Source organism: Triturus cristatus, chromosome 4_2, assembly GCF_964204655.1.
Source record: "Triturus cristatus chromosome 4_2, aTriCri1.1, whole genome shotgun sequence".
Classification (NCBI taxonomy): domain Eukaryota; kingdom Metazoa; phylum Chordata; class Amphibia; order Caudata; family Salamandridae; genus Triturus; species Triturus cristatus.
This window is the reverse complement of record NC_140586.1, coordinates 207,165,124-207,192,789: the sequence shown is the minus strand read 5'-3', so window position 1 is coordinate 207,192,789 and position 27,666 is coordinate 207,165,124. Positions and strand designations below refer to the sequence as shown.

The 27,666-nt window shown below is 47.2% G+C and overlaps 1 protein-coding gene across 2 annotated transcripts in view; it reads right to left on the bottom strand.

Moving 5' to 3' along the window:
* TEF (TEF transcription factor, PAR bZIP family member) overlaps positions 1-27,666 on the bottom strand; it is a 127,802-nt gene that overhangs the window by 41,787 nt on the left and 58,349 nt on the right. For both annotated transcript variants that reach the window (XM_085601205.1, XM_085601204.1), the window contains exons 2-3: positions 24,485-24,802; positions 22,098-22,348 (exon numbers count right to left, since the gene is read on the bottom strand). In XM_085601205.1, coding sequence (XP_085457331.1) covers positions 22,098-22,348; positions 24,485-24,802 — 569 coding nt within the window. The remainder of the gene's footprint in view (positions 1-22,097; positions 22,349-24,484; positions 24,803-27,666) is intronic.

Sequence of the window (27,666 nt, the reverse complement as noted above, 5' to 3'; positions counted from 1 at the left end):
GAGGCAATGTCAACTGAGCAGTCGATGATTTCGGAGGATGCCCTCTCACCCTCCTGCAGGATCTTTAGAGCCTCCGCTCTAGAATCTTCCGGGATAAGCTTAACCAAAGCCCCCATGTCCGACCACATCTGTCGATCGTAACGACCGAGGATGGCCAACGAGTTTGCTGCCCGGACAGTTGTTGAAGCCATAGTTGAGAACTTCTTGCCAATGGCATCCAGGCGGCGGCCGTCACGGTCCGGAGGTGACGAGAGTGGAGACGATGGATTTTTGGAGCGACGTTGCGCCGCCTGGATGATCACCGAGTCTGGCTTAGGCTGTGACACTAAGCAAGCTGGGGGAAGAGTCCGGGGCCTTGTACTTCTTCTCCAGTCGCGGGAGGACAGCCGGGATGGAGTTGGGCGTTTTCATCAGTTAATGCCCTCGTTCCAGATAAAGTCAATAATAGGCACGGCTCGTACCTGCTTTTGCGGCTGTGACTTGAAGTCGTACAAAAAGCAGTCTTCCTCCCTAACCATCATGGGAAGGTGAAAGCGTTGAGCTGCCCTGTCCATCAGTTGATGGAATCCTGATATGTCGAGAGGTGGTGAATTAATTGGCGATGTTGGAGGGGATGCTGGCGAATTGACTTGATAGTCATCCCAGTCCGCCATAGAGTCATCATCAGGCAGCTCTCCATCCTCAGTATCCAGATTGTCCCCCACCTCCTCTGTCGCAGGAGGAACCAATGCCGGTGCGGATGGTGTCGGTATTGGTGGCATCACAGGGGTAGACGGAACAGCCGATGGCGTCTCACGTGGAGAGCCATGAGACGCAGCTGGAAACCGTCGATTATAGTCTTCCAACATGAATTGAAGGTTGGAAATGAGCGACAACGGAAGCTGCGCCATGGGAATTTGTGCAGGAGGATGTTGCTCCTGCTCCTGACAATAATAGTCTTGCGCATAATCATGCTCTTCAAAATCTTGGCATTTGATGTGAAGCTCAGAAGGACTACGAGCATCTCGAAAAGAGGACTGAACATAGTCGTCAGATTCCGAAACCTCCTCAGCATCCATGGGGAATAGCTGATGAGATGGCCGAGTGACTGGAGGCAGCATAATAGAGTCCAGCGCAGCCTGGCGCCTGGCGTCGCTGCAATAAGGAGGTGTCCACCAATACTGGCGCCGATGTAGAAATTGGCACCAAAGGAATCGTTGCAAAATTTGACACCTCCGTCGTCGAGATTATCGTCGACGAAGTCGTCGTCGATGAAGTCGTCGTCGAGAAAGCCACCGTCGTCGAGGCTGCCGCCGTCGACGAGGCTGCCGTCGACGAAGTAGTAATCGTCGTCGACTAAGGCTTCTCTTTTCGCTTCACTATCGTCGACGATGTTTTTGACGTCAACGGGAGCACAATCCTCTTCGTCAACGACGAAGATAAAGGAATCGTCGACGAGACCGTCTTGAGAGACACACACACCACCGTCGACGGTGAAAGCGTCGACGGAGTCGTTGTCGACGACGCTGGAATCTTGCAGGAAACCGTCGTCACAGTCGTCGACGAGGCAGATGAAGTGGCAGATCTAGTCGACGGAGGAACCGTCAACGGGCCCGTCGACGGTTTAGCACGTTTTTGAGCAGAAACATGCATAGACGGAGTCAAAGACGCCTGAGAGTCAGATCTCGGGGGCGTAGGCGTGGTATCAGAGACTCTACCTTTAAAGAACTTCCATAAGATGAAGTCTCTTCTTTTTTAGAAAAGGAGATGGCAAGTCCTGGAAACTACCACGCTTTGAGGAGACTCCTGTCCGAGTAGATGCTACACTTTCTATCTCAGAAAGGGGGTTATCAGTATCTTTAAGTTTCTGAAGCCATAATAAAAGGCGACCCTCTCTGTCTTTCAAAGTCTTTTGCGAGAAAGGTCTGCAAATTTTACAGCTGGAAACCTTATGGTCCGGATAAAGACAGTAAATACATTTATCATGGGGGTCTTCAGAAAACAGCCTTAACTTCCCACAAGAAGTACAGGGACAGAAAAGAGACTTCTTACTTGAAGACATGGTGAAGAAAAAACCAAAGTAGATCAAAGATTGAGCAGAGCTCAAGGAGACTCCCTTCACACGACGTGCTGTAGAAAATCTGAGGGACTGAGCCTCGGAGGAGAAGGTTCTAGAGGGTGCTTGCGCCTGATTGGCTGGAGTTTGGACTATAAAACGACATGGAGATGTCAGTAAAGTGATTCTTTTTCTCAATGCTTTCTTATGTGTCAATACTATCCTATGGTATTTTTCACTTAATATGCTAGTTCTGAAATGTATATGAAATTTATTTGGATATGTATATGCTATTATGTGGTTATGTATGTTTATGTATATACATGACACCTATTGCTTTTTATATACCGTGGGACTCCCACTTCGACGACGGGGAATATTCAAGCATGTGAATCTATGAAAGACACCCCAAATACTGGAGAATGGTGACTCCTCCCCTGGACAACAGTGCGCATGGGCATCCACTCCATCCTCAGATTGTTTTTCGCCATGATGGGAAATGGAGTGTATAAGAAGTAAAGAGAAAGGATGTCCATGTGTAGTGTCTAATTAAGACAATGCTGGAACGGATACAGGTCCCGGGAAGGTGGGTGGGCGTGTGTGGCTCTGCAGCTCTACATGCCAAGAACAGATGCATACTGGTAAGTAGCATATTCCGTTCGAGGCATATGAGCTGCAGATCACACACTAAGGATAGACTATATAGCAGTGTCTCCCCTAGCGGTGGTCACCTGTATCAGTTGCAGCAGTTTGGAATAGAGTTTTTAGGACAGCTTGGCCTACTGAAGCTTGTTTGGATTGCACATCAACACAGTAATGCTTTGTGAAGGTGTGTGTAGTAGACCATGTGGCTGCTTTGCAAATGTCTTCTAAGGGGATGTTCCCTAAGAATGCCATAGAGGCCCCTATTTTACACGTGGAGTGCGCCCTAGGGGGAACGGTAAGAGTACGTTTAGCTTTTTGGTAACATATTTGGATACATTTGACTATCCATCTGGCAATACCCGATTTGGAAATAGGATTGCCTTTATGTGGTGGAGCGAAAGCAACAAACAGTTGCTTGGTTTTCCGAAAAGGTTTGGTTCTGTCGATGTAATACAGCCAGGCTCTCTTAATATCTAAGGTATGAAGTGCTCTCTCAGCTACTGAGTCTGGATTAGGGAAAAAGACTGGTAGTTCGACTGACTGGTTTAGGTGGAAAGGGGAAATGACTTTAGGGATGAATTTTGGATTCGTCCTAAGAACGACTTTGTTCCGATGTAGTTGTAGGAAGGGTTCTTCGAGAGTCAAGGCTTGTATTTCACTTACTCTTCACAGGGATGTGATTGCGATGAGGAAAGCCACTTTCCATGTTAGGAACTGCAGTTCGCATTTGTGCATTGGTTCAAATGGTGGACCCATGAGCCTTGTTAGAACAATATTAAGGTTCCACACCGGGGAAGGTGGTAACCTTGGAGGAATAATTCTTTTAAGACCCTCCATAAATGCTTTAATGGCTGGTACCTTAAAGAAGGACAGGTGTTGTCTATTTTGCAAATAGGCTGCTAATGCCGCTAGATGTAGACGTATAGAGGAATACGCTAAATTGCATCTTTGCAAGTGAAGTAAATAGCAAATGATGTTTTGGATGGAAGCATCCAGTGGTTGTATGTCATTGTTAGCGCAGTAAATGGCAAATCGTTTCCATTTTGCAGCATAGCATGCCCTAGTAGTAGGTCTTCTGGCTTCTTTAATGATATTCATACAGTCTGGAGGAAGGTTGAGGTACCCGAACTCTAAGACTTCAGGAGCCAGATTGCCAAGTTCAGTGTTTGAGGATCTGGGTGTCTGATTTCTCCATGGTTCTGGGTTAACAGATCCGGGGAGAGATGCAGTTTTTGATGTGGAACTAGCGATAGTTCCAAAGGGTTGACGTGCCCAATTGGGAGCCACTAGGATGAGTGTTAGCGACTGTTGTTTCAGTTTGCGTACCACAAATGGAATGAGTGGGAGAGGCGGAAAAGCGTACGCAAATTTGCCTGACCAGTTCATCCATATTGCATTGCCCTGTGACCGTGGGTGTGGGAACCTGGCTGCGAAGGTTGGGCATTTTGCATTTTCTTGTGTGGCGAACAGGTCTATGTCTGGTTGTCCCCACTTTTGGAAGAATGGGAGTAAGACTTTGGGGTGTAGTTCCCATTCGTGTATCTGCTGTGTGTGGTGACTTAAGAGGTCGGCCACCTGGTTCTGAACCCCTGGGAGGTGTTCTGCTAGCAGGTAGATGTTTTGGGGAATTGCCCATCTCCAAATTTGTTGCGCCAGTTGGGACAGTTGTAGAGAATGTGTCCCTCCTTGTTTCTGTATGTAATACATTGTGGTCATGTTGTCCGTGCGGATGAGGACAGTCTTGTTTTGTAGATGCATTTGGAAGGATTTTAGTGCTAGGAACACCGCTAGAAGTTCTAGGTGATTGATGTGGAGCTGTTTTTGTTGAGTGGTCCACTTTCCCTGAGTGGTGTGTTGAAGGAGGTGGGCTCCCCACCCCGTGAGAGATGCGTCTGTGGTCAGCACAACTTGTGGAAGAGGCTCTAAGAATGGCCGCCCTTTGGACAGGTTGATGGTGTTCCACCACTTCAGCGAGCGAAGTGAGCGGCTGTCCACCAACACCAGATCGGTAAGTTGTCCGTGGGCCTGGTTCCACTGTTGTGCTAGACATTCCTGTAAGGGACACATTTGAAGGCGTGCGTAGGGTACTATGGAGATGCATGACGCCATCATGCCTAAGAGTTGCATGAACACTCTTGCGGGGAGAGAGTGTTGTGTTTGAAATTTCTTGACGAGACTTTGTATGTTGGCTATCCTGGCTGTGCTGGGATAAGCTACGGCTTTGGATGTGTCTATGGTGGCTCCCAGGTATTGTTGAAAAAAGAGAACCTCTTATCTGACCTGTCTTATTTTTATAGAGTTAATCACTTGTGTACTATAAAGACCCCCAAGATGCAAAGTTACTCAAAAAACATTTTCATTTTTTTTTTTTTTTTTTAAGTATTTATTATTTACTTTAAAAAAAAAAAAATATACATAGCAGAACATTCATAATTGTTAAATTGGCATCTAATTCATATGTAGAACATACATTGCTTCACACTGTGTTTCCTCATAAGTTGAATTTCATAGATACTTGTGAACATAAGAAACAAAACTGTATAAAAAGACTTATGTGGAGAGACCCCAAAGGAAAATCAGAAAAACAGTCACATCAACATTCTCACCTATCACTCACTCTTGCATACTAACAGACATTCTCCATAGGTAAATTTTAATTTTTCATTAAAAACCACAAACCAGGAGGAGGAGCTTTGCGCGCATCCAAGATGGTCGCGTGAGCACAGGGCTCCCCGGACCCTTGCCGCTCCTCGCAACTTATCCTGACATTATCCTGGATTTGTGGATGGATTCTGGAAGATACACCTTGGCTGAACCCATAACTCTTCTCAGAACGAAAATCGGACCGGGGGGACCTGAAATACAGCGTCTTACATTTTGGAGGCCCACCTGGGAGCTGTGCCCGGTGCTTTGGTGAACCGTGGGGCCGGGGAGTAGTTGAACAACAACGGCATCGGAGCATTGCCAATGACCGCGCCCTCACTTTCGGTTTCGCTTTTGCACTACTGCATGTCCTGATCGAGGAGCTACTTTGCACGGCTGGGGCGTCCTCCGGCCTTGGTACTTGACTGATTTGTGCCTTTTTCTCAACTCTCCCGAGCGGGCTCTCGGACAGTTTGTGTCTGATCTGCTGGTGCCCCTTTGCTAGCGGTCCGGGCGGACCCCACCGGTGAGCATCGCCCAACATGGGGGGCAAGGGGGATCCCGAGAAACGGAGAACCAAGACATCCCTGCGTGGAGGACCGGTCCAGAGTAACATCGTGGATCGCTATACCCAGGGTAAAGGGACCCCCGGGCCGGCGGGTGCCGTCATGGAGGACTCCGGTGGGGGTCCATCCGTCCCCACGGAATTGTCGCTGCAGGACGTTATGGGCGCCATCAACGGCATACGGGAAACCATCGCCCAGCAGTACGAGGCTCTGGCCCGTAAAATTGACACGGTTGCCATTGAGGTCACGTTAATCCGGGCGGATCACTCTAAGACTAACGAGAGGGTTCAATCGTTGGATTGGAGGACATCCACTCTTGTCACGGACGTATCGGACCTCCAGGCAACTCTTGGCGATCTAAAGTCTGCAAACGACGCGATGTCCCGGCGGCTGGAGGATTTCGAGGGTCGGGCACGACGCAATAATATCCGTGTCATAGGTGTACCAGAGACTTCCAACAATCGTCCGGTGGACCTTATGGTCGAGGACCTCATCCTCAATCATCTTGCTCCTTCAGGCCTGAGGAAGTTCTTTGCCGTGGAGCGTGCCCATCGTGTCCCAGGCGGTAGGCCTCGACCAGGCGCTCCCCCGAGGCCTATCATTGCAAAACTTTTTCATTACAGAGACCGGGATGCGATCCTGCAGGCCTCAAGGGTGCACGGCCCAGTCAAATATGAGAATTCCTCAGTCAACCTCTTCCCGGACTTCACCCAACTTGTTCAGAAACAGAGAATTAGCTTTCAGGGGGTGAAGCGCCGTCTTCGAGATCTGGACATCAAATACTCTATGCTTTTCCCTGCCAGGCTTCGTGTGGAATATGAAGATCGGACTCTCTTCTTTGAACGCCCCGACACAGTGAGTGACTGGTTGGATTCCCTGCCGGAACCGGGAGACCGAACTGGGCGTACTGGCGGTGCAGAGGGCGGTGGGCCTCTGCAGGAATAATTCTTGGTCCTCCACTTTGACATTTCCTTCTGTGCTCAGCCAGGTTCTACTTCAATTGTATATTTTGTCTAATAATGTTTCGTTTGGGTGCGGGCGGGGATGGGTCCCTTTCCTCCTCTAGGGTCTTTTTGTAGCATGGGATTGTTAGGGCGACAGGCACACTGCAAGTTGGGGGGGCTGTATAGTCCGCAGGGGTGCAGGGTGGGGGGGGGTGGCAATGGTGTGGGGGTGGGAGGGTGGCAGTGGTGGGTGGGTTGTGGGTTTTTTCTTTTCAAGGCGGTGTTATTGTTTTCTTTCAATTTCAGGTGTCTGGCTGCGTGCCCGGGGTCTCCAGCTTCTTGTGTTGGGTTGGGGGGGGGGGGGGGGGGGACGGGTTGAAACTGATGTCTTGGAACGTCAACGGATTGGGCGACCGTATCAAACGTGGGGTTGTGTTGCAATATTTGCGTCGATTGGCCCCTGATGTGGTATTTCTTCAAGAGACGCACTTGGTGGGAAATGTATGTCATGCTATGAACAGGGGGGGCTACCGACTGGTCGCACACTCTGGCTTCACCACTGGCTCCAGAGGGGTGGGCATCTTGCTGCGCTCCTCCCTCCCGCTTGAGATTGACAAAGTTACTCTTGATGATAGAGGGCGCTATGCGTCTTTGACTGGGCGGTGGGAGGGGCAAACTCTTTCATTGGTTTCGGTCTATGTTCCCCCAGGCCTCCAGACCTCCACTTTCTCTGATGTGGGTCGTATGTTACTTGAACTTCCTGATAGTCTCCTGCTTGTGGGTGGGGATTTTAATTCCGTGATTTCTGGCGAGTTAGATCGTTACCCTCCCAGGGCCCTCTCTGCCGCCCAGGCGTGGCTCGGCGGGTTCTTGGACACTTTCGGTCTGGTGGACTGCTGGAGGTTGATACATCCGACACAGAGTCAGTACACATTCCACTCCGGGGCCCACGGGAGTCTTTCCAGACTAGATTATTTCCTAATGCCCGCGGCCCAGACCACCCGGGTCCGGGAGGTTAAGCACCTGGCCCGGGGCATCTCCGATCATTCCCCATTGTGGCTCCTCTTCGACACCGGGATGCGATCCGCCGGGCGGATCGCCCCCATTAACCCCTGGTACTTGCGTGACCCCAATATTCGCAAGGGTCTCATTAAGTCGCTTGATCAGTATTTTCTGGAGAATGAGGGGTCCGTCTTGTCCTCAGTGTCCCTGTGGGAGCCCTTCAAAACGGTCCTCCGAGGACACGCCCTATCCCTGATCGTGGTGGCCAAGAAAGCTAAGAACGGGGAGGTGGTTGCATTGGAGGCTGAGATATCGGGGTTGGAGGCTGCCTTGGAGACGGGTGTCACTCAGGACGGGCTCCATGCCCTCAGCCTGAAGCAGTTTGAATATAAGTCCCTTGTTGCGGATGCTGCTCGGACAATGTATAGGGAACAGCAGGGTAGGCTGTATGATGCTGGAGATAAGGCAGGTAAATTGATCGCTTGGCTTGATAAGAAGGAGAGAGTGAATCGAGTGGTCCCCGTGCTCCAGACATCGGAGGGAGTGAGTGTGACTGACCCTGGTGAGATTGTGGAGTGTTTTGCGGACTACTTCTGTGCTGTGTACTCCCCGGTGTCTACTAGAGATGAGGCTGACTCTCGTCACTTGTTGAAGGATATTGCTTTGCCCTGCTTGTCGGTGGAGGAACGCGAGCAGATGGATGCCCCACTTTCGGTTGACAAGATTGCAACCGCGATTCGTTCCCTTCGCTCAGGCAAAGCTATGGGCCCCAACGGACTCCCGATTGAACTCTATAAAGTGCAACCGGATAAACTTGCGCCATTTCTCCGTCGTATGTTCTCGGAATCGCTTGAACTCGGCTCTCTCCCTGATGACCAATGCCTGGCCACTATAGTTGTGATTCCCAAGGACGGTAAGCCTCGGGATCGTTGTGCCTCGTATCGACCTATTTCTCTGCTAAACGCAGAGCCGAAAATCCTTGCCAAGGTTCTTGCGAACCGCCTGCTTACTGTTATTTGCGATCTGGTGCATCCGGATCAATACGGTTTCATCCCGCACCGGAATACGGCCCTTAACTTGCGGCGCCTACATGGCGTACTTGCAAGGGCGGAATATCTTTCAGAGCCGGCCATCTTGGTTTCCCTGGACGCCACAATGGCCTTTGATACGATAGAATGGCCGTATCTTTGGGCCGCCCTGGCAAAGTTTGGCTTCGGGCGGGATTTATTAGTTGGGTTAAACTCTTATACGCTGCCCCGCTGGCACAGGTTGTCGTTAACGGGAGGGTTTCCCGGCCTTTCGTTCTTGGGAGGGGCACTAGGCAAGGGTGTCCGTTATCTCCCCTGCTCTTCGCGTTGGCTTTGGAACCGCTTGCGGCTTGGCTTCGTTGGGAACAGTCGATAAGAGGGATCCAGTGGGCCCCTGGCTTCGAGGATCGTGTTTCGTTGTACGCGGACGACATTCTCCTGTACCTCACCTCACCACGTAAGTCACTTAATGTGCTCTTTGACATCCTCACCTCCTTCGGCACGAACCCTGGTTTGATCATTAACTGGTCCAAATCTTGTGTCTATGCTATCTCCGGTGGCTTTCCTCTCTTGCCTTCTCGTTTTCCCATTAAGGTGTCCAGCTCCGGCTTTACGTACCTGGGGGTGTACGTCTCATTGGATCCTGCTGTCCGCTACGAGCGTAATCTCCTCTCTCCACTTCGGAGATTGAGGTTAGACGTGGCCCGCTGGTGTAAGCTTCCCTTGTCTCCCCTCGGTCGCGCGGCGCTTTTTAAAATGATATCTCTTCCTCGATTTCTTTACGCACTTCAGAACTCCTTTGATATTATTCCGGCGGCCTACTTCCGGGAAGTAGAGAGCTTACAAAGGAGCCTTGTTTGGGGCGGTCGTGCACGTATTGCTCTTGCAAAACTGACTCTCCCCTGGTACGATGGGGGCATCGCGCTCCCGGACATCAGGAGGTACTATTGGGCTTCCCAGCTATCTGCCATTAACCATGCCACGTACTCGCCTGGTCCGAATCCGGCTTTCGAAATGGATAGGTTTTTGTTGCCTGGCGGCAACTTTAACAGAGCGCTTTACTCTCGATCTGCTGGGAGGACCTTAACCGGTCCCACTAAGATAGCCGTACGCTTGTGGAAGGCTGCAAATGTGGCCATGGGCTGGAATGATCGCTTGACGGGCGCGACCCCCTTGTTTGCGTCTGACAGATTGGGAAGCCTCTGGACGACGAAGGGATTCGAGCGTTGGGACACGATTGGCATCAGCAGAGTGGGTGACCTTTGGGTGAAGGGTGCGGTTAAATCCTTCGCTGCGCTGCAGAGTGAGTACGAATTGAGTGAGAGGGAGTTCTTTCGGTACGTTCAGGTTCGCCATGCTTTGCTCTCGGCCATCGGAGCGGGGACTGCAGTCCCGGTGTCTTCGCCACTCGAGGACCGCATACTCGACGGTCACTTGCCCGACAGTACTATTTCCCTTATCTATAAAAAACTAATAAACATTCGGGCGGATCTCCTCGTGCATCTGCGGGAGGCGTGGATCGGAGATGGGGTGGAACTGGACGACGAGGACTGGCAGTCTGCGCGGTCCTCCCCTAAGGAGGTCGCTATACCCGCGCGTCTCCGTCTTGTCCAGCTTAAAATTCTCCACCGTGTCTACGTGACGGGCCCTCGTTTAGTTCTGATGGGTTTCTCCGAGGACGGGCTCTGTAGGCGCGGCTGTGGGCTCAGCGCCACTTTTCTCCATGTTCTCTGAGAGTGCCGTGAGGTTGCGGAGTATTGGCGCCGGGTGCACGCGGTCATGGAAAGTGTCACTGGGGTCGCCCTGTTGCCTGAGGTTCGCCGATGTGTGCTGAACGTGTGGGAGCCTAACGATTATAACGCGGCTCAGACTCGGTGGGCGGCCCTCGGGAACATGGTTGCTAAGAGGGACATCGCACAGCTTTGGGGTTCCCGGCGGCCTCCCACTGTGTCAGTATGGAAGGAGAACATGGACTGGTGCATGTGCAGAGAGAAGACTGTATGTGGCCCGGGGCAAGCCGGGGGCGTGGGGCAGAATTTGGGGCCAATGGAACGCGTACCGTGGGAACATCTGCACACCCCCCCTCGTGGACTCATCTGATGCTGACTTGTCCCCCTGATCCTGAGGTTCCCGGACTATTGCATTTCATCTGCAGATGGTTGTGGCTCTCCCGTCGCCCCCACCTCCCCCTTGATCATCCTCATTGACCACCCGAGGGTGGATTTGGTACTGTGTGGACCCCCAGCCGTGGTTAGACGCCTCTTTCTCGATGATTTCCGCCTTGTCTTTTGGTGTTATTTTACTTTTCTTTTGTTTGTATTTCTCAAAATTTATGTCTCCGGATACCTTCTGAGGTGCACTCAGTATTCCGTCAACTGAGCTGAGCCCCAGGGGGCCCATCGCTTTCTTGATGTGGTTAAACATGTACATATTAGCGGCCGGCCCTGGTGGTTGTAGGCCCATGTTTGTATTGATTCTTGTGTGCAATAAAGGTTTTACAAAAAAAAAAAAAAAAACACAAACCATCTCTGGCAAAAGATCCTACTCCAATTCTAGTGCAAGCAAAATTAGTGTGTATACATAAGTTTTAGATAGTTCTTGTTATGTCCTAAGATTCTAGAATCATGACGTTTTAAATAGAGTTCTTCTGTGGATCTCCCAGTGTATGGTCGGTGCTCCTGGTCGACGTACGTTTCGGAGACTGACTATAAATTCCACGTCTCCTTCTTCAGGACCAGTGTGTTGTTACAGATATCTTTTAACATCTTAACGGCGAAAGAGTAGGGGTTCTCTGTGTGTTTATTGGCGTGGCCTCTGATATCCAAACACCTATTCCGTGCTCCAACTGGTGTAATGGACGAGATGGTATTCTAGAGGTTTAACTCCTCTAAGAGTTTATGTATGTATCCTGGTATGTTAGGCCATTGCTCATTCCTACATACTATTTGTACTTGTATCAATTTCATCCAAGTTATTTAGGTGCACAAGTCCTTAAAAAGGTACACTGCATGTCAGTCCTTTTGGCTTACGCAATTTGACAGGCTTGTTATGTTCAGGGGTGCAATCTCCTAGCTAGCGTAGCTTGTCGTTTTCGTCGCTGCCGCTCCTGAACATAACAAGCCTGTCAAATTGCGTAAGCCAAAAGGACTGACATGCAGTGTACCTTTTTAAGGACTTATGCACCTAAATAACTTGGATGAAATTGATACAAGTACCATATACAGTGGGACCAATCGTTTTTGTTGTGCCTTTGAATAAATAGTATGTAGGAATGAGCAATGGCCTAACATACCAGGATACATACATAAACTCTTAGAGGAGTTAAACCTCTAGAATACCATCGCGTCCATTACACCAGTTGGAGCACGGAATAGGTGTTTGGATATCAGAGGCCACGCCAATAAACACACAGAGAACCCCTACTCTTTCGCCGTTCAGATGTTAAAAGATATCTGTAACAACACACTGGTCCTGAAGAAGGAGACGTGGAATTTATAGTCAGTCTCCGAAACGTACGTCGACCAGGAGCACCGACCATACACTGGGAGATCCACAGAAGAACTCTATTTAAACGTCATGATTCTAGAATCTTAGGACATAACAAGAACTCATCTAAAACTTATGTATACACACTAATTTTGCTTGCACTAGAATTGGAGTAGGATCTTTTGCCAGAGATGGTTTGTGGTTTTTAATGAAAAATTAAAATTTACCTATGGAGAATGTCTGTTAGTATGCAAGAGTGAGTGATAGGTGAGAATGTTGATGTGACGGTTTTTCTGATTTTCCTTTGGGGTCTCTCCACATAAGAAACAAAACTGTATAAAAAGACTTATGTTCACAAGTATCTATGAAATTCAACTTATGAGGAAACACAGTGTGAAGCAATGTATGTTCTACATATGAATTAGATGCCAATTTAATAATTATGAATGTCCTGCTATGTATATTTTTTTTTTAAAAAAGTAAATAATAAATACTTAAAAAAAAAAAAAAAAAAAATGAAAATGTTTTTTGAGTAACTTTGCATCTTGGGGGTCTTTATAGTACACAAGTGATTAACTCTATAAAAATAAGACAGGTCAGATAAGAGGTTCTCTTTTTTCATTTGTCTTCCTCCCCTCCTCTTGGACCTAAAAGTACCTAGGGGAAACCTTTCGCTCATATGTCCCAGGTATTGTTGTACTTGGGAGGGTTGCAGTTGAGATTTGGGATAGTTGATGGTAAATCCCAAGTTGTGTAGGGTTTGAATAGTGCGGTGAGTGTGGAGAACGCATTTGTCTAGAGTATTGGCTTTTATGAGCCAATCGTCCAGATAGGGGAAGACATGGATTTCTTGTCTCCTGAGATATGCCGCCACGACTGCCAAGCATTTGGTGAATACCCTGGGTGCAGTGGTTACTCCGAATGGGAGAACTGTAAACTGATAGTGCTGACCATCTACCACGAATCGTAGACACTTCCTGTGAGCGGGATGCATAGGGATGTGAAACTATGCGTCCTTGAGGTCTAATGTGGCAAGGAAGTCTCCTTGTTGAAGTAATGGAAGGACCTGTTGGAGAGTGATCATGTGGAAACGATCCGATTGTATGTACTGGTTTAGTAGTCTGAGGTCCAGTATGGGTCTTAAGGTTTTGTCCTTTTTGGGAATGAGGAAGTATAGGGAATATACTCCTGTGCCCTGATGTTGTAGTGGAACAGGTTCTATTGCGTGCTTTTGAAGCAAAGATTGTATTTCTTGTTTGAGGAGCGTGAGGTGGTGAGACGTCATGGGACGGTGCCTGGGTGGTATGTTTGGGGGTGGGTTTATGAGTTCGAGGCAGTAGCCAGATTGGATAATTTGTCTTACCCACCTGTCTGTTGTGATGGCATTCCAGACAGGTAGGAACTGTTGAAGTCTTCCCCCGACCGGAGTGGAATGGTCTGGGGGGAGTGGTGGCAAGTCACTGTTTGGTGGCTGTAGAGGTGCGGGTGTTGTTGTTGCCCCGTCCTCGGCCTTTAGTATTGTTTCCCTGATAACCTCCTCTAAAATATCCTCTGTTAGGGGATGTTTGACCTGATGTTTTGAAGGTGGAAGAGTTGTCTGTTCCCACATTTTTGGAAGCTCCTCTATAAAAGGAGCGACAAAAGGAGCCTCTGGGTTGAGTAGACTGCAATGCTCCCATAGATTTGGCAGTCTCATTATCTTTCTTCATTTTTTCTAGGGCAGTGTCTACTGCAGGCCCGAATAGTTGCTCCTGATTAAAGGGTTGAGCAAGAATGGTGGTTTGGACTTCCGGCTTGAAGCCGGAAATGCGCAGCCATGCGTGGCGTCTAAGCAATACGCTTGTGTTGACTGCCCTAGAAGCGGTGTCCGCTGCGTCTAATGTACATTTAACAGAGGCATTGGATATTAGTTTGCCCTCTTGGATGAGGTCAGTGGCCTGTGTTTTGTATGGTTCAGGCAGGTGTTGCAAGAGATCCTCTAGTTGATCATAATGGGCTCTATCATAACGAGCCAATAGGGCTTGTGTATTTGCAATACGCCAGTGGTTAGCAGCTTGTGCGGCAACCCTTTTGCCGGAAGCCTCCAGGAGTTTAGACTCTTTGTCCGAGGGCGGCGTGTCTCCGCTTGTTTGGGAGTTCGCCCGCTTTCTGGCATTTGATACGACTAGTGAGTCTAGGGGGAGTTGCGCCTTGATGTACGCAGGATCTTGTGGCGCCGGTCTATATTTTTTTTCTATTCTGGGGTTGAGAACCCTGGCCCTGACAGGGTCTTTAAAAACCTCATTGGCATGCTTTATCACTCCCTTAATCATGGGTAGAATGTGAACTGTTTCTTGCGACTGCTCAAAAGTGTCGAGGAGAAAATCCTCCTCAAGAGTGTCGGTGTGCATGGTGACGCCATGAAACGATGCTGCTCTGATTATAAGCTGACCGAACCCTAAATGGTCATCAGGAGGGGAGGGTTTTGAGGGGTATGGAGTGGGGTCAGGTATATCAGGCATAGGGTAAATGGTACTGTGTCCGGGAGTGTAAAGGGATCAGTAGGATCAGTGGGATAAGTAAAGAAATCTGGGTCTCCCCCTCCCCCTAAATCATCATCATCCTGTGGAGGTGGTGTGTGAGAAGATGGTAGAGGTGAAGGCGGTGGGTGTGGGGGGGATGGAATAGGAGGTAATGTAGGAGAGGAAGGACGTATGGGTGAAGTAGCACAGTCCTTCTTTGGAGGTGCTGGAGGAGGTGTTGTATCCAGCTTCTTTTTCTTGTAGGGCACCGCTGTGACATGTCCAGTTTTCGGATTTATGTAAATCCGTTTTTGCGTTGGATCAGGGCGAAAGAGTTCCCCCACTGTCCGAAAGCGGCTTTGGCGCCGACTTTTTTGTTTCCGATGTTGATTTTTGTTCTTTATGGACTTGTTTTGGCACCGAGGAGGTTTTTGGTGCCGAAGAACTTTTCGGTTCCGGTGGATTTTTCGGTGCCGAAGGAACTTTCGGTGCCGACGAGCCTTTTGGTGTCGGTGGAGACCTCGGTGCCGAGTGACGTTTCGGGGCCGATGGAGATTTCGGTCTCGGAGCCTGCTTCGGTGCCGAAGGTATTATAGGCACAATGACATGAGGTTTGCTCGAGCCCGAGCCACCTGCAGGCTTACTTTTCTTCGGAGCCAGGCCCGAGGGCGGGGCTTCTGAAGATGTTTTTGATCGTGACTGGGCCCAGCTGGCAGAGTCTTGAACAATGTCTTTTTGGGTGGTGTTGGGGTAGGGGGGCTGGTACTCACAGGCTGCCCCGGATCAGAATCGTCGGTCTCGGACACGATCTGGAGATCTTCGGAGTCGTCGCCAGAGACATCCTGTGCAAAGATGTCTTCTGGTTCCGGAACCGGCTTGGCCATGATATGGCGTCGAGCTCTTCGGTCCCGGATAGTTTTCTTGGAGCGGAATGCGGCACAGGCTGGACAGCTGGATTCGTTGTGGTCTGGTGAAAGGCACAAATTACAGACCTCCTGGTGGTCGCTATGAGGAAACTTTGCTCCACATTGGGGGCATTTTTTAAAGGGTGTCCTTTCCATCAGCCGCGTCCGGAGTCGGTCCGATATGGATTTCGACGTCGAGTTTCAAATTTTGAGAGTTGTAGTGATTGCTTATAAGTTTTCTGCTGGAGCGGAAAAAAGTTCATCCGAACCCAATGGCGGAAAAAAAACAATCTGAGGATGGAGTGGATGCCCATGCGCACTGTTGTCCAGGGGAGGAGTCACCAATCTCGTGACCAAAGACTTCTTCCGAAGACAACAACCTGCAATCATCCGAGCCCAACACCAGATGGCGATCTTATCCTTAGTGTGTGATCTGCAGCTCATATGCCTCGAACATGATATTCCTGCAACCTAACGTTTTATTGTCTTGCTTAAGAACTTTTTCAAAATGGTGATTGTTCTCCTCTGTTCTTGGTAAGCAATTTGTATGCAGGGGGGCTTATTTTCCAAAAGAAGCCTACTCCAATGGAAACAGCTTACGCTGAGCTGCCAAGCCAGCTCCTCCCTGAACAGGAACACGAGCAACCAAGGACCAGTTTTGCCCTTGTTATGGGGTCATCAGCCGGGTACAGTTGTGCACGGGGACCCACGTCTGGGCATTACAGTCCCACTTAGTGTGACAAACAGCTGTCCATCCAGCAAGGCCTGCTTTATAAGGAAAATGCTACTTACCAGTATGCATCTGTTCTTGGCATGTAGAGCTGCAGATTCATACACTAGTGCATAGATCGTCATCTAGTGTTGGGTCCGGATGTTTGCACTTAGTTTTTCTTCGGAGAAGTCTTTTCAGTCACGAGGTAGGCGACTCCTCCCTTAGGTGATAGTGCGCATGGGCATCGACTCCATTGAGATGGTTTTGCCACAGCGGGTGATAATGGAGTTAGAAAGAGTAGGTAGAAAGAGATGTCCATGAATGCATGTATCTAAGTAAGATGTAACCGCAACAGGTATAGGTACCCAGAGAGGCGGGTGGGCGTATATGAATCTGCAGCTCTACATGCCAAGAACAGATGCATACTGGTAAGTAGCATTTTCCGTTCGAGGCATACGAGCTGCAGATCATATACTAGTGCATAGACTGTACAGCAATTATCTCCCAAAGCAGTGCCTAACCTGTAGCTGTTGCAGTAGTCTGAAAGAGTGGGAGTAAAACTGCCTGACCAACTCTAGCTTGTTGTGTTGCTAACACATCCACTGAGTAATGTTTTGTGAATGTGTGTGGGGTGGCCCATGGTGCAGCTTTGCATATATCATCTATGGGTATATTCTCTAGGAATGCCATAGAGGCTCCTAGTTAACGTGTAGTGTGTGCTCTAGGGGGGAACTGGTAATGTTCACTTAGCCTTTTGATAGCATATTGGAATACATTTTATAATCCACCATGCAATACCTGATTTTGATATAGGATTGCCCTTGTGTGGTGGAGCAAAGGCTACAAAAAGTTGATTAGTGTTGCGGAAAGGTTTCATCATTTCGATGTAATATAGCAATGTTCGTTTGACATCTAGCGTGTGCAGAGCACGTTCTGCCACTGAATCGGGCTGAGGGAAGAAAACAGGCAACTCAACCGATTGATTAATGTGAAAGGCAGAAATGATTTTAGGAAGGAATTTAGGGTTGGTCTGAAGAACTACTTTGTTGTGGTGCATATGCAAGAAAGGTTCTTCTATAGTGAATGCCTGTATCTCATCGACTCGTCTGAGTGATGTGATAGCAACAAGAAATGCTACTTTCCATGTAAGAAACTGCAGTTCACATTTATGCAATGGTTCAAAGGGTGGACCCATTAGTCTAGTGAGAACCACATTGAGATTCCACACTGGGGCAGGTGGGCGCCTTGGTGGGATAACTTTTGAGTCCTTCCATAAATGCTTAAATGGCAGGTACCCGAAAAAGAGTCAGATTCTGCCTATTTTGGAGGTATGCAGCTATTGCAGCAAGATATAAGCGGATAGAGTATGCTAAATTGGTACGTTGCAGGTGTAAGAACCGGTGGCAGAAGGTTTTCAATAAATGTGGCCTCTTTGTGGAATTCATTGCCCCTACAACTGCGCTCGGAAGCTAGTCTTCTTCGGTTTCGTAAACTTTTAAAAACTTTTCTGTTTCTCGTATAATCCCTGCATTCTTGTAGTAGTGTTATGTGCCGGTAAGCGCTGGGATGCCTATTGGTAACCAGGCGCTATATAAAACTCAGAATAATAATAATAATAATAATAACACATAGCATATAATGTTTTGAATGGAAGCGTCAAGTGGGTTGATGTGGTTGTTGTTGGAATAAATCCCAAACCGCCTCCATTTGGCTGCATAGCAGGCTCTGGTAGTAGGACGCCTAGCTTCTTTGATAATGTTCATACAGTCTGGTGGTTAATTTAGGTAACCAAATACTAAGACTGCAGGTGCCAGATCGCTAGATTGGGTTGATTGGGATCTGGGTGTCTTATCGCGCCATGGCTCTGGGTGAAAGTCTTAGTTTTCGGTGAGGATCTACTGACAGTTCCAGTAGGGTTGTGAACCACAGCTGACGTGCCCATGTGGGAGCAACCAGGATTAGGGTCAGGGACATTTGTTTGAGCTTCCAAACCACTAATGGAATGAGTGGGAGAGGCAGAAAAGCATAGGTAAATATCCCTGACCAATTCATCCATAGTGCATTGCCTTTGGACAATGGGTGTGGGTATCTGGACGCGAAGTTTGGGCATTTTGCGTTTAGATGTGTGGCGAACAGGTCAATGTCTGGGAATCCCCACATTTGGAAGAATGGGAGGAGTACCCGAGGATGCAGTTCCCATTCATGTATCTGCCGTATCTGGCGACTTAGTATGTCTGCCATCTGATTGTCCACTCCTGGGAGGTGTTCCGCCAGGAGAAAGATTTTGTGATGAATGGCCCATGTCCAGATTTCCTGTGCTAGCTGGGATAGCTGGAGAGATTGTGTACCCGCTTGTTTTTTAATGCAATACATGGCCGTTATGTTGTCTGTGCGAATTAGTACTGTTTTGTGTAATAATTGCACTTGAAATGCTTTTAGAGCCAGAAAAATCGCTAGCAGTTCTAGGTGATTTATATGAAGCTGTTTCTACCGAGGGCTCCACATTCCCTGAATTGTGTGGGTTTGGAGATGTGCTTCCCGACCTGTGAGTGATGCGTCCGCCGTCAGTACTATTTGTGGAACTGGATCACTGAAGGGCCGCCCTTTCAACAGGTTTTGTGTGTTCCACCACTGCAGAGAGCAATGGGTGCGGCAGTCTACCAACACTAGATCTGATAACTTACCGCGAGCCTGGTTCCACTGACGTGCTAAGCACTCCTGCAGAGGGCGCATGTGAAGTCTTGCATGTAGGACTATGAAAATGCAAGATGCCATCATTCCCAGCAGTTGCATAAACACTTGAGCTGGTAGGGAGTGTTGAGGCTGGAATTGAGACATGTGAAACATTTTGAGTCTGGCTGGAGTTGGATAAGCTACAGCTATGTGGTTGTTTATGGTAGCCCCTCGATAGTCTGGAGACATGGAAGGTTGAAGATGTGATTTATTGTGAACCCTAGTTGGTGAAGGAGTTTCACAGCTTTGTGTGTTGCAGGCAACTGTCGTATGAAATGGCTTTTACCAGCCAGTCGTCTAGATAAGGGAAGACGTGAATCTGTCGTCTTCTCAGGTGTGCTGCTACTACTGCCAAGCATTTTGTGAAAACCCTTGGAGCAGTTGTGACTCTGAATGGTAGTACTTTGAACTGATAATGCTGGCCTGCTACGACAAACCGTAGGTATTTGCGGTGAGCAGGGTGTATTGGTATATGGAACTAAGCGTCCCTTATATCCAGAGCAGATAGAAAGTCACCTTGCTGAAGGAGAGAACCTAACTCTCCTGAAAGGACTGCTGCAGTTTATACTAAGGGCACTATGAGAAGCCCATTGACTAGGCTTCAGCTTTTGCTTTTCACCTCATACAATCAGACTCTGTATTGCCTGGAGTGCCCCCAGAGCTGTAGCTTCGACAGAAAGCACCTCATCGTACCTCGGGTAGAAAAAATACTGGAAATAATCAAAAAAGATACTAACAAAGTGTACACTTATGAGATTTTGTTGGACCTCAGGTCCAATCCAGAGACTTTTAGCTAGGCATGTTGTCAGAGAACAATCGAGTTCATTTCACAGGACTGTATTAGCTGCGGTCCTGGCACACCTAATGTTGGCATATGATCTTCCCTTCCTGGAGGAGTTCCTTTCCACACTTTGAGGAAGCCTCTGGATGTGTATTACCTTCTGCAGCATATTCTAGCAGTGATACCGGTCATACTATGACAGTAGCCTGACTGAGTGGCCTATTCGCCATTGAGTCACAGCACTGACAGCTACCCTTTGGCCAGCAGAATTAATGCTCCTGCTCTGTCAGGAGGAGGGGCGGCCCCTGGGTTTGGAAGATCAACAGCAGGATCATGACCTAAATCTTAGTAGTTTTAAGAGCATAGGGAATGTGGAGGTGACACTGCTGTTGATGGGCTGTGTTCCTTAGACCCAGTCTTTTTAGGAACTGGGAAAGTTACAAGCTCAACAGAAAATGCCTCCTCAAATGTGAGTAATCTTTTCATAGTTTGGTTGGCCAGCTAGTGTAAGTTGTGGTGGCCGAGGTACAATGAAATATGTCTCTATATAAATCTATTTGACATTAAGCTGCTTGCCCTGAACTTCTGACAGTGTTGAATCCCCCTGTGCCCACCCAGGTATTGGTTTCAAGACCAACTTCGGAGTCAGCCTCAGTTCCAAAGCAACTGCTCAGACTCTTGGTGCAGAGTTGGCGTCCCGACATCAAGGCCATGTTCTTGAGGCTTTACCAGAGCAGAGACTCGCTTTTGATGCAGGGCTGGATTTGGATCAGTGGTTCTTGAAGGCTGACTTGGCCATTTCGGTGGTGGTTCAAGGCTTGAGGCATGCCCTCGAGTCCATTCCTTGCTCTGGACGAGAAACTCCGCTCAAGGTCAACCCTGATGCAAGATACTCAGAAGGTGGGGGATGGGACGAAGCACAGTCTTTGTCCTGGGTGGGGATTTCACCTGGGGCCCTGGGTAGGAGTCTCTCCGAAGTCAGAGTCCCGGAGAGAAACATACTGCAGACTCATCTGAGCCCCTGAAATACCAGAGGGCCTAACCTTTCTCCCTCCAAGTATGTACCCTTAATGACTTAGACTCCAGCCATGGTGGATGGCTCTGGAGAATCTTGTCATTACATTCTGGAATCTGCCCACCACCATTTTTGTTCAATATGAGGAGTTTTCGTGCTTCCGAAGGTCTGGCAGGGGGAATAGGTTGATTTCTCGTGGTTCCTTAGTGGACAGAGTTTACCCACCTTTGATGATATAATAATAGGAACTTGCTGCTACACGTAGGACAGAATTGGAAGGGTGTATTATTCATAACCACTCTGCCCTCAGTGATTCATATACGACCTGGCCTTGATATCTTCGTTCCTATTTACTTTCGAAGTGGTTGCTGGTCGTATAATGTGCTGCAGGTAGGAATTCCGGCGACAGCATTGACATTTTTGCTCCTGTAATTCAACGGTCCTGGAACTTCAAAGTTAGACCCAAACCATATATAAAATGGCCCAAAATAAAATATATTTGTTTTTAAAAACCCGAACTAAGATGGAGTCCAAGTCTTCAGATATTGTGGGTTTCGGTGAGGGATCACACATCACCTTGAAATAGAAACCTCTATGTAGAAGAAAAACAACTTACAAAGTCGGTGTCCGTCATTAGATGACATGAAACAGACTTTCACGACTTTCACAGAGTGCTACTAAGTATTATTCTTTGCATCAGGCTGTATCAAACTACAAAACTTCTAGAGTATGCTTGGACTCTTTGATCACCTTACATTGCGAAGAGACATACAGAAATACTCGGCCCTGGGAAGCGAGTGATAAACAACAGCTACTATGCTGGAGCAGGAGCGGAGCGAGAGACATGTCCTTAAAAAGATGGTAGCTGTGGAAAGGCTAGTGACTTGGAACTGAAAAATCTTAGGAGACAGTCTCTATACAGGTACAAGGGGGAGGATGGGACAGCCCATATACTGCAGGAGTAGTGTTGAGACAAACCTAGTACTGGGATAAAACTGTACTGGTGAGGCAGTGGGTAGGGCAGAAGTGGAATATATTTTTTCCAAAGCATGGTGGGAGGAAGAGGTTGGGAGACTGGTTAGGTGTGCCGAGAACTAGTACCTTCATCTCCTCCGGTGTGTAGATCTTCTTCGCTTTCTTGATCATTGGCTGTGGCTTCAGTTCCTCATCTGCAAACTTATGCTTCCGGGGGTCGAAGAGCTCCCCACCAGGTACGCTGGACAGCATCAGGTCTGTGGGATCAGGGTTAAAGTTCACATTGACCTCAATGCTGTCTGGATCAATGGGGCTCGGGGTGTCACACTGGTCCTCCTCTTCCTCCTCCAACTGCTCCTCTGTAGGCAATGAGGAGTCTGAAAGAAAAACATAAGTGACCCAACAGGCCAGAGAAGGCAGCATGCTATAGGGGCTGCAGAGTTCAACGCAGAGATGAAGAGAGAAGCAAACACTCAGAGATGGTGACTGAAGTGCTTATTGTGGAGGTGAAAGTAGAAGAGAGGTGAAAGATGAAAGACAGGCGAAGCAAGTGCACAGAGATGGTGGCTTATAATAAGCTTCAATGTTTCGTATGAAAATAAAGGTGGAAGATAGGTGAAGGCTAAGGTAAAAGAAAGGAGAACCAAGTGCCTGGATATGGTGGCTCTCCCTAGGCTGCAGTGTTTGCTTTACAAGTGAAAGAGGAACGTTAGCATGCAGCAAGAGATGCAGAGCAGGCCATGGGGTGCAGTCTTAATATGTAGGCAAAGGTAGGAGAAAGGTAAGTAAGGGCCCAGAGGTGAAGTCATGCTATGGCTGGCTGGATTTACCATGATGGCGAATGAAACCTGTTACTGCGCCTACAAACACTCAGCAAACCAATCACAATCTAGTGCAAATCAGACAGGCAAGAAATCCTTTGGGAAACATGATTACCTTGTACGGGTTACAATGGCTATATTAAAAGAACAACTTGAGATTAGACGAGGGTAGCGTGGCTACCACAGTACGTCACTCTACGAAGCTGTAGGCTAGATGACCATACAGATACCACACTAACAAGAATCATGCTCCACCATTTGACAATACCAGGCTTGGCTGGCCCTTATCCTACAGTGCTGGCATAACCCCCATTCAGTGAAATAAGTGAAACACCATTGGGATGATCCACAGAGAGAAGTCTCACGAAAGGAACAGAGTACAGAATCTCTTTCTATGCAGGGGGTTCTATGACTTCAAATGCTTTTCACTGCAGTCATGGAGCAGGGTTGCTGGTGTCAATCCTTCAGGAGGGCACAGTCTGTACTAGAAGCAACCCCTATGATGAGGGCAAAAACACTGCCAAACATCAATATTCCCTAGGATTCATAGATGGCTGCAAGGAGAAGGAGGATCTTTGCTGGGTCACTCTGCAGGAGCTGGGGCAGTCAAGGTTGCCCACAAGCTGCCTACTGCCACAGTTCCTGAAAGAGTACTTTAAACCACTATAATAGTAGAGGTTCTGACTCAATTTATTCCACCGGTTGGTGGCATTCCCTTATTGTAGTAAGTGGGAGCATAATTTGGATCAGTTATTCTATTTCCTTACAAAGTACTTTACACTATTTAAGTTCTTTTAAATACACTTCAAAAGACATTACATGCAGGCACTACATATTCAATAGCTAGCCTCTGCTGATATTATAGAAACTATTTATATCTACCTTACAGTGGCAATAAAGATAAGGAAGAATTTGGGGACTACAAAGTCACCGCTGGACTCTTATTATCGACCATTGATTTGAGATTATATGATTGTGTAGATCTATGCTGGCCCAGTCTGATTCTTTACCCCTATACCTTCCTCACACTATCGTATTAATGGGTTTGGCTCCTCACCCAGGGAGGTCTTATTTTGTTTTTTGCACTTTTACATTCTCATTAAGGTTCCCAGATCTGTGGGCAGTCATTCAATGACTTTCTTTTTAAATGTTCATGTATTGGATTTTTAGCACTGCAGTTAGCTGCCCCCTGGCAGCCCTCATTAGCCATTCTCACTCCCTTTATGTTTTGAGGGGTGTGTTTTTGGCTCTGGCTTTGTGTCGTAGCTCTTAGATTAATACTGCCAGAAGGTTGCCATTGTGATTATGCCTTGCTAGTATTTCTGCTGGGCTTTACATCTGAATATACCTGGCACACTGCCACCCCCCCCCCCCCCCCACCCCCCAGTACATTTAAGACACTGTGTACTATTAATCATGTTGAAAGGAATGTATAGCGGATCCTTTTCTTGAGGTTTTTGTTCTCCCACATAAAACTTTTTTATTATGTACTTGTGGATATTAGTTTTTTTGTAATGCAGTTGCTAGTTTTCTTTAATGTACTTTTGAGGTCTATTTATTTAGATCGAATAAAATTATTTCCGCTTCTGATTCACTATAATAGTAAACCCCTAAGCCACACATTTGGGGAGATTTTGTGAGTGGAGTATGATGGTGGGCTATATTTGTAGGTCTCAAAGTAATAAGGCTTACCTTCATCCTTGGAACACTGGAAGATGCTAGATGGCGAAAGGGGTGATGAGGCAGTGGCTGAAGTGCTGGCTGTCTCGTCAGGTGCTTCCAGCTTCGCGACAGGCAGTAGCTGACCTTGGGGGCTTATGTCCAGATTGCCTGGGCCCGTGTGGATGCCGTTTTCCAGCAGGAACTCGTCTAGGTCCATGTACTCGAGATGAAATGACTGCCCGTCGTATGGGATGGTCTTGTCCCAAATGGGTGGCATGAGGGCAGCTGAGGACAAAAGAGTGTTGCCCAGGGTCTCGCCATCATCTAATTTTACCTTGTCGTCCTTATCTGCAAGAGATAGCATGTGAAGGGTAAAAAAAGACACATTAAGATTCTCATAGCAGCCCTCACAGAGTAACAGATGGCCAGATGTTCACTTTCTGCTGCACAGACCAGAACTTCATTTTTACTTCGGCACCCCCAAAAAGATATGCCAGTGACACAAGCTCACACTATTTGAAATGCCTCCCACAAATTTGAGAAGTTGCTACAGACCACAATTGTTATCCACTTTTCACCCCCTAGAAGTTAGCTACTCACTCAAAGAAACATCAAAAGTCACGTAATGTTATATGTCGCATCTGGGGAACCAAAGAATATATCCATTTCAGTTAAGCATATAGTCACACAAAACCTAAGGATTGTATGCGTGAACCTGCTGTAAACAAACCAACATTGACACCTAGGCAGTCTACAACTAAGCAACAATCAATGCTGGTTGGTTGCATTACCCAAAAGAACATGACCATGGTGGTATGAGAGCCCTGAGTGTCCCACAAGCAGTGTGTAAACAAGCAATGAGGCTGGTACGAGGCCTCAAAATCTCAGCAGCACAAATGCAGCAGGACTTTTAGAGTAATCAAGTGGTGACTGACCTCAAAGTTATCAGCATTATAAAACAGTCTCAATTCCATTCCACCTGTAGTGCCCCAGGACCCCTTAGACGCCGCCACGCATGATGTCCTTTTTGTCTATACAACAAATGTGTATCGGTCAGCATATCAACTTTAGTTTTTAACATAAAATAAAAATTCTGTGTAGTTATATAAATATAGTTGAATAAGTGTACATATTGTAAATATGTTTTTGTATTTCATAGCCCTGAAGAAGTCAGTGTAGGACGAAGCGCGTTGGCTACTGTTGTAAGGCGTTTGACAAAAGAAGAAAATTAATAAAGAACTTTTCTCTATACACATCGCAAGCATATTGTGCATTATGTATTATTAAGTATAAGTATCGTGGGTGTGAAACAATATGATAATTGTGCTAAACTCTTATCTAAATTGAGGTATAGTCTTTGGTTCGGATAGAGTACTGAACCACTAAGAATAAAACTTTTTTTTTTTTTTTAATGTTATGTTCCTTCCTATGGACTGCTGCACCCACCTGCCTGCTAATACAATAAAATTCTATCCTGTACAGCACTCTATTTCTTCATAGCTAAGTTTGCACTATATAAATGTCATATATACTAGAAACAATCTGCTACTTAGCTCCTTATCTCTCCTTTGAGTTAATATCAAGCTTTACATGAGAACGGAAACCCTGACTCTTCCCTACTTTCACTTTAACCCCAGCCCCTTTTATCTTCTGATAGTAATTTCCTGTGGCTCCTCCCTTGCCATATTCCCACTGGCTATGGGAATCTGTTGTACTGTCCAAACTAGGCTCATGGCGTCTTCTGTTACGCCAGAAGCGAACCAGCACAGCCACCAACACTTTAGCATTCACTTCATTACTTATGTGTTAGAAGTATTTTGCCAGCCAAAGTAATCCTCCCATTTGATAGCCCTCTTTTCTCTGGCAGGTAGTTGCTCAGTTGGAAGATGTGGTTTGTGAGGTCTCAGAACGAATACACCTTGGCTTGCTACATTTCTCCGTTTGGTTCCGAACGCAGTCTAGGCATTCTGGTCTCTGCTTCTTCTCCATTGGCAATTGGCTATTCATCACCATCATGGTGAACATCTCCTATGTCTCTTGTGCTTCAGACAACACAACAGAGTCTGAAACAACAGCCGTCTAGCCACAGCCCATAAAAATATTGGTGGCAATTGGATTTATTTGTAATTGAATTATATTTGTAATAATGGATGTTACTCTTCAGCTTTGACAGCAACCCTGGTTAGCTTTAGAAACAATGTTTTGGGCCTGTCACCCGCAAAAATTGGAAAAAATACCAGCTTCCCTAACGCAAACAAATGTCTACTTTACTTTTCAATTTGTATTCCCATTTGAACACAGTCATTATGCAAAAAAAAAAAACATTTTCTTTAGTAAATGTATATCCCAACAGTCCATATACTTCGGGCTTCCAGTGAAAACAAATGAAAAAGCTGCCTTACTTTACCTTGGATAGAAACTCTTGCACAGCTTCTCCCAAAACACCATTCAGCTTCACCAATAGCCTCACTTGTTAAAGCTTGTACACAGCGGTCTGTTAATGCCTCTCAAACCAGTTAACTCCTCTCCCACCTCCTTTGTTTCTGCGCTCTGTATTTTCCCTATTTTCAGCATTCTTTAGTACAGTTAGTACTGTAAAGCCCACTTATCCCAACACTATCTGAATAGATCTCTCCACTTTATCACATTTATTGGACTTTCAAAAAGCCCCATTTAACCTCTTGGTAAATCTCCTAAACCGGGAGGGTCTTGAGTTTTAGGTCAAAGCCTACCAGACAGCTCAGCTGTCTTGTTTGTTAGACATCATGGGGACATTCAGAAAGCTGGCCTAGGAATGCATTCCGTCCATTGTGGACCATTGGCTTTGTGGTTTGTAACTCACATTTTCTGGCTTTCTATTTGCTGGCTTTATTGGTTTAATGCTGTCCAGCTTGATTTAGTCTCTCCCGTTGCCAAAACCTTGTTTACTGTATTCTTCCAAAAACGTGCTTTCTTTAAACAGCGTTAAATCCTTAACTCGTCATATTTGCTGTGCATTCAAAGTCAGAGGTCGAATGTCAAGTTGTCTTCTGAGGAATCTTGGTGTTTACTTTTCTTTCTCAGACTTCAAAGAGAGAGAATTTGACAATCCTGCTGAGTACCCAAGAGGAGATAGTGTGGGATGTTTTATCCCCTAGCACACAACACCACAAAATATTAACTGTGCTGATGTTTCAGAATATGTCAGAGTTAGCACAAATGAAGAAAAGATT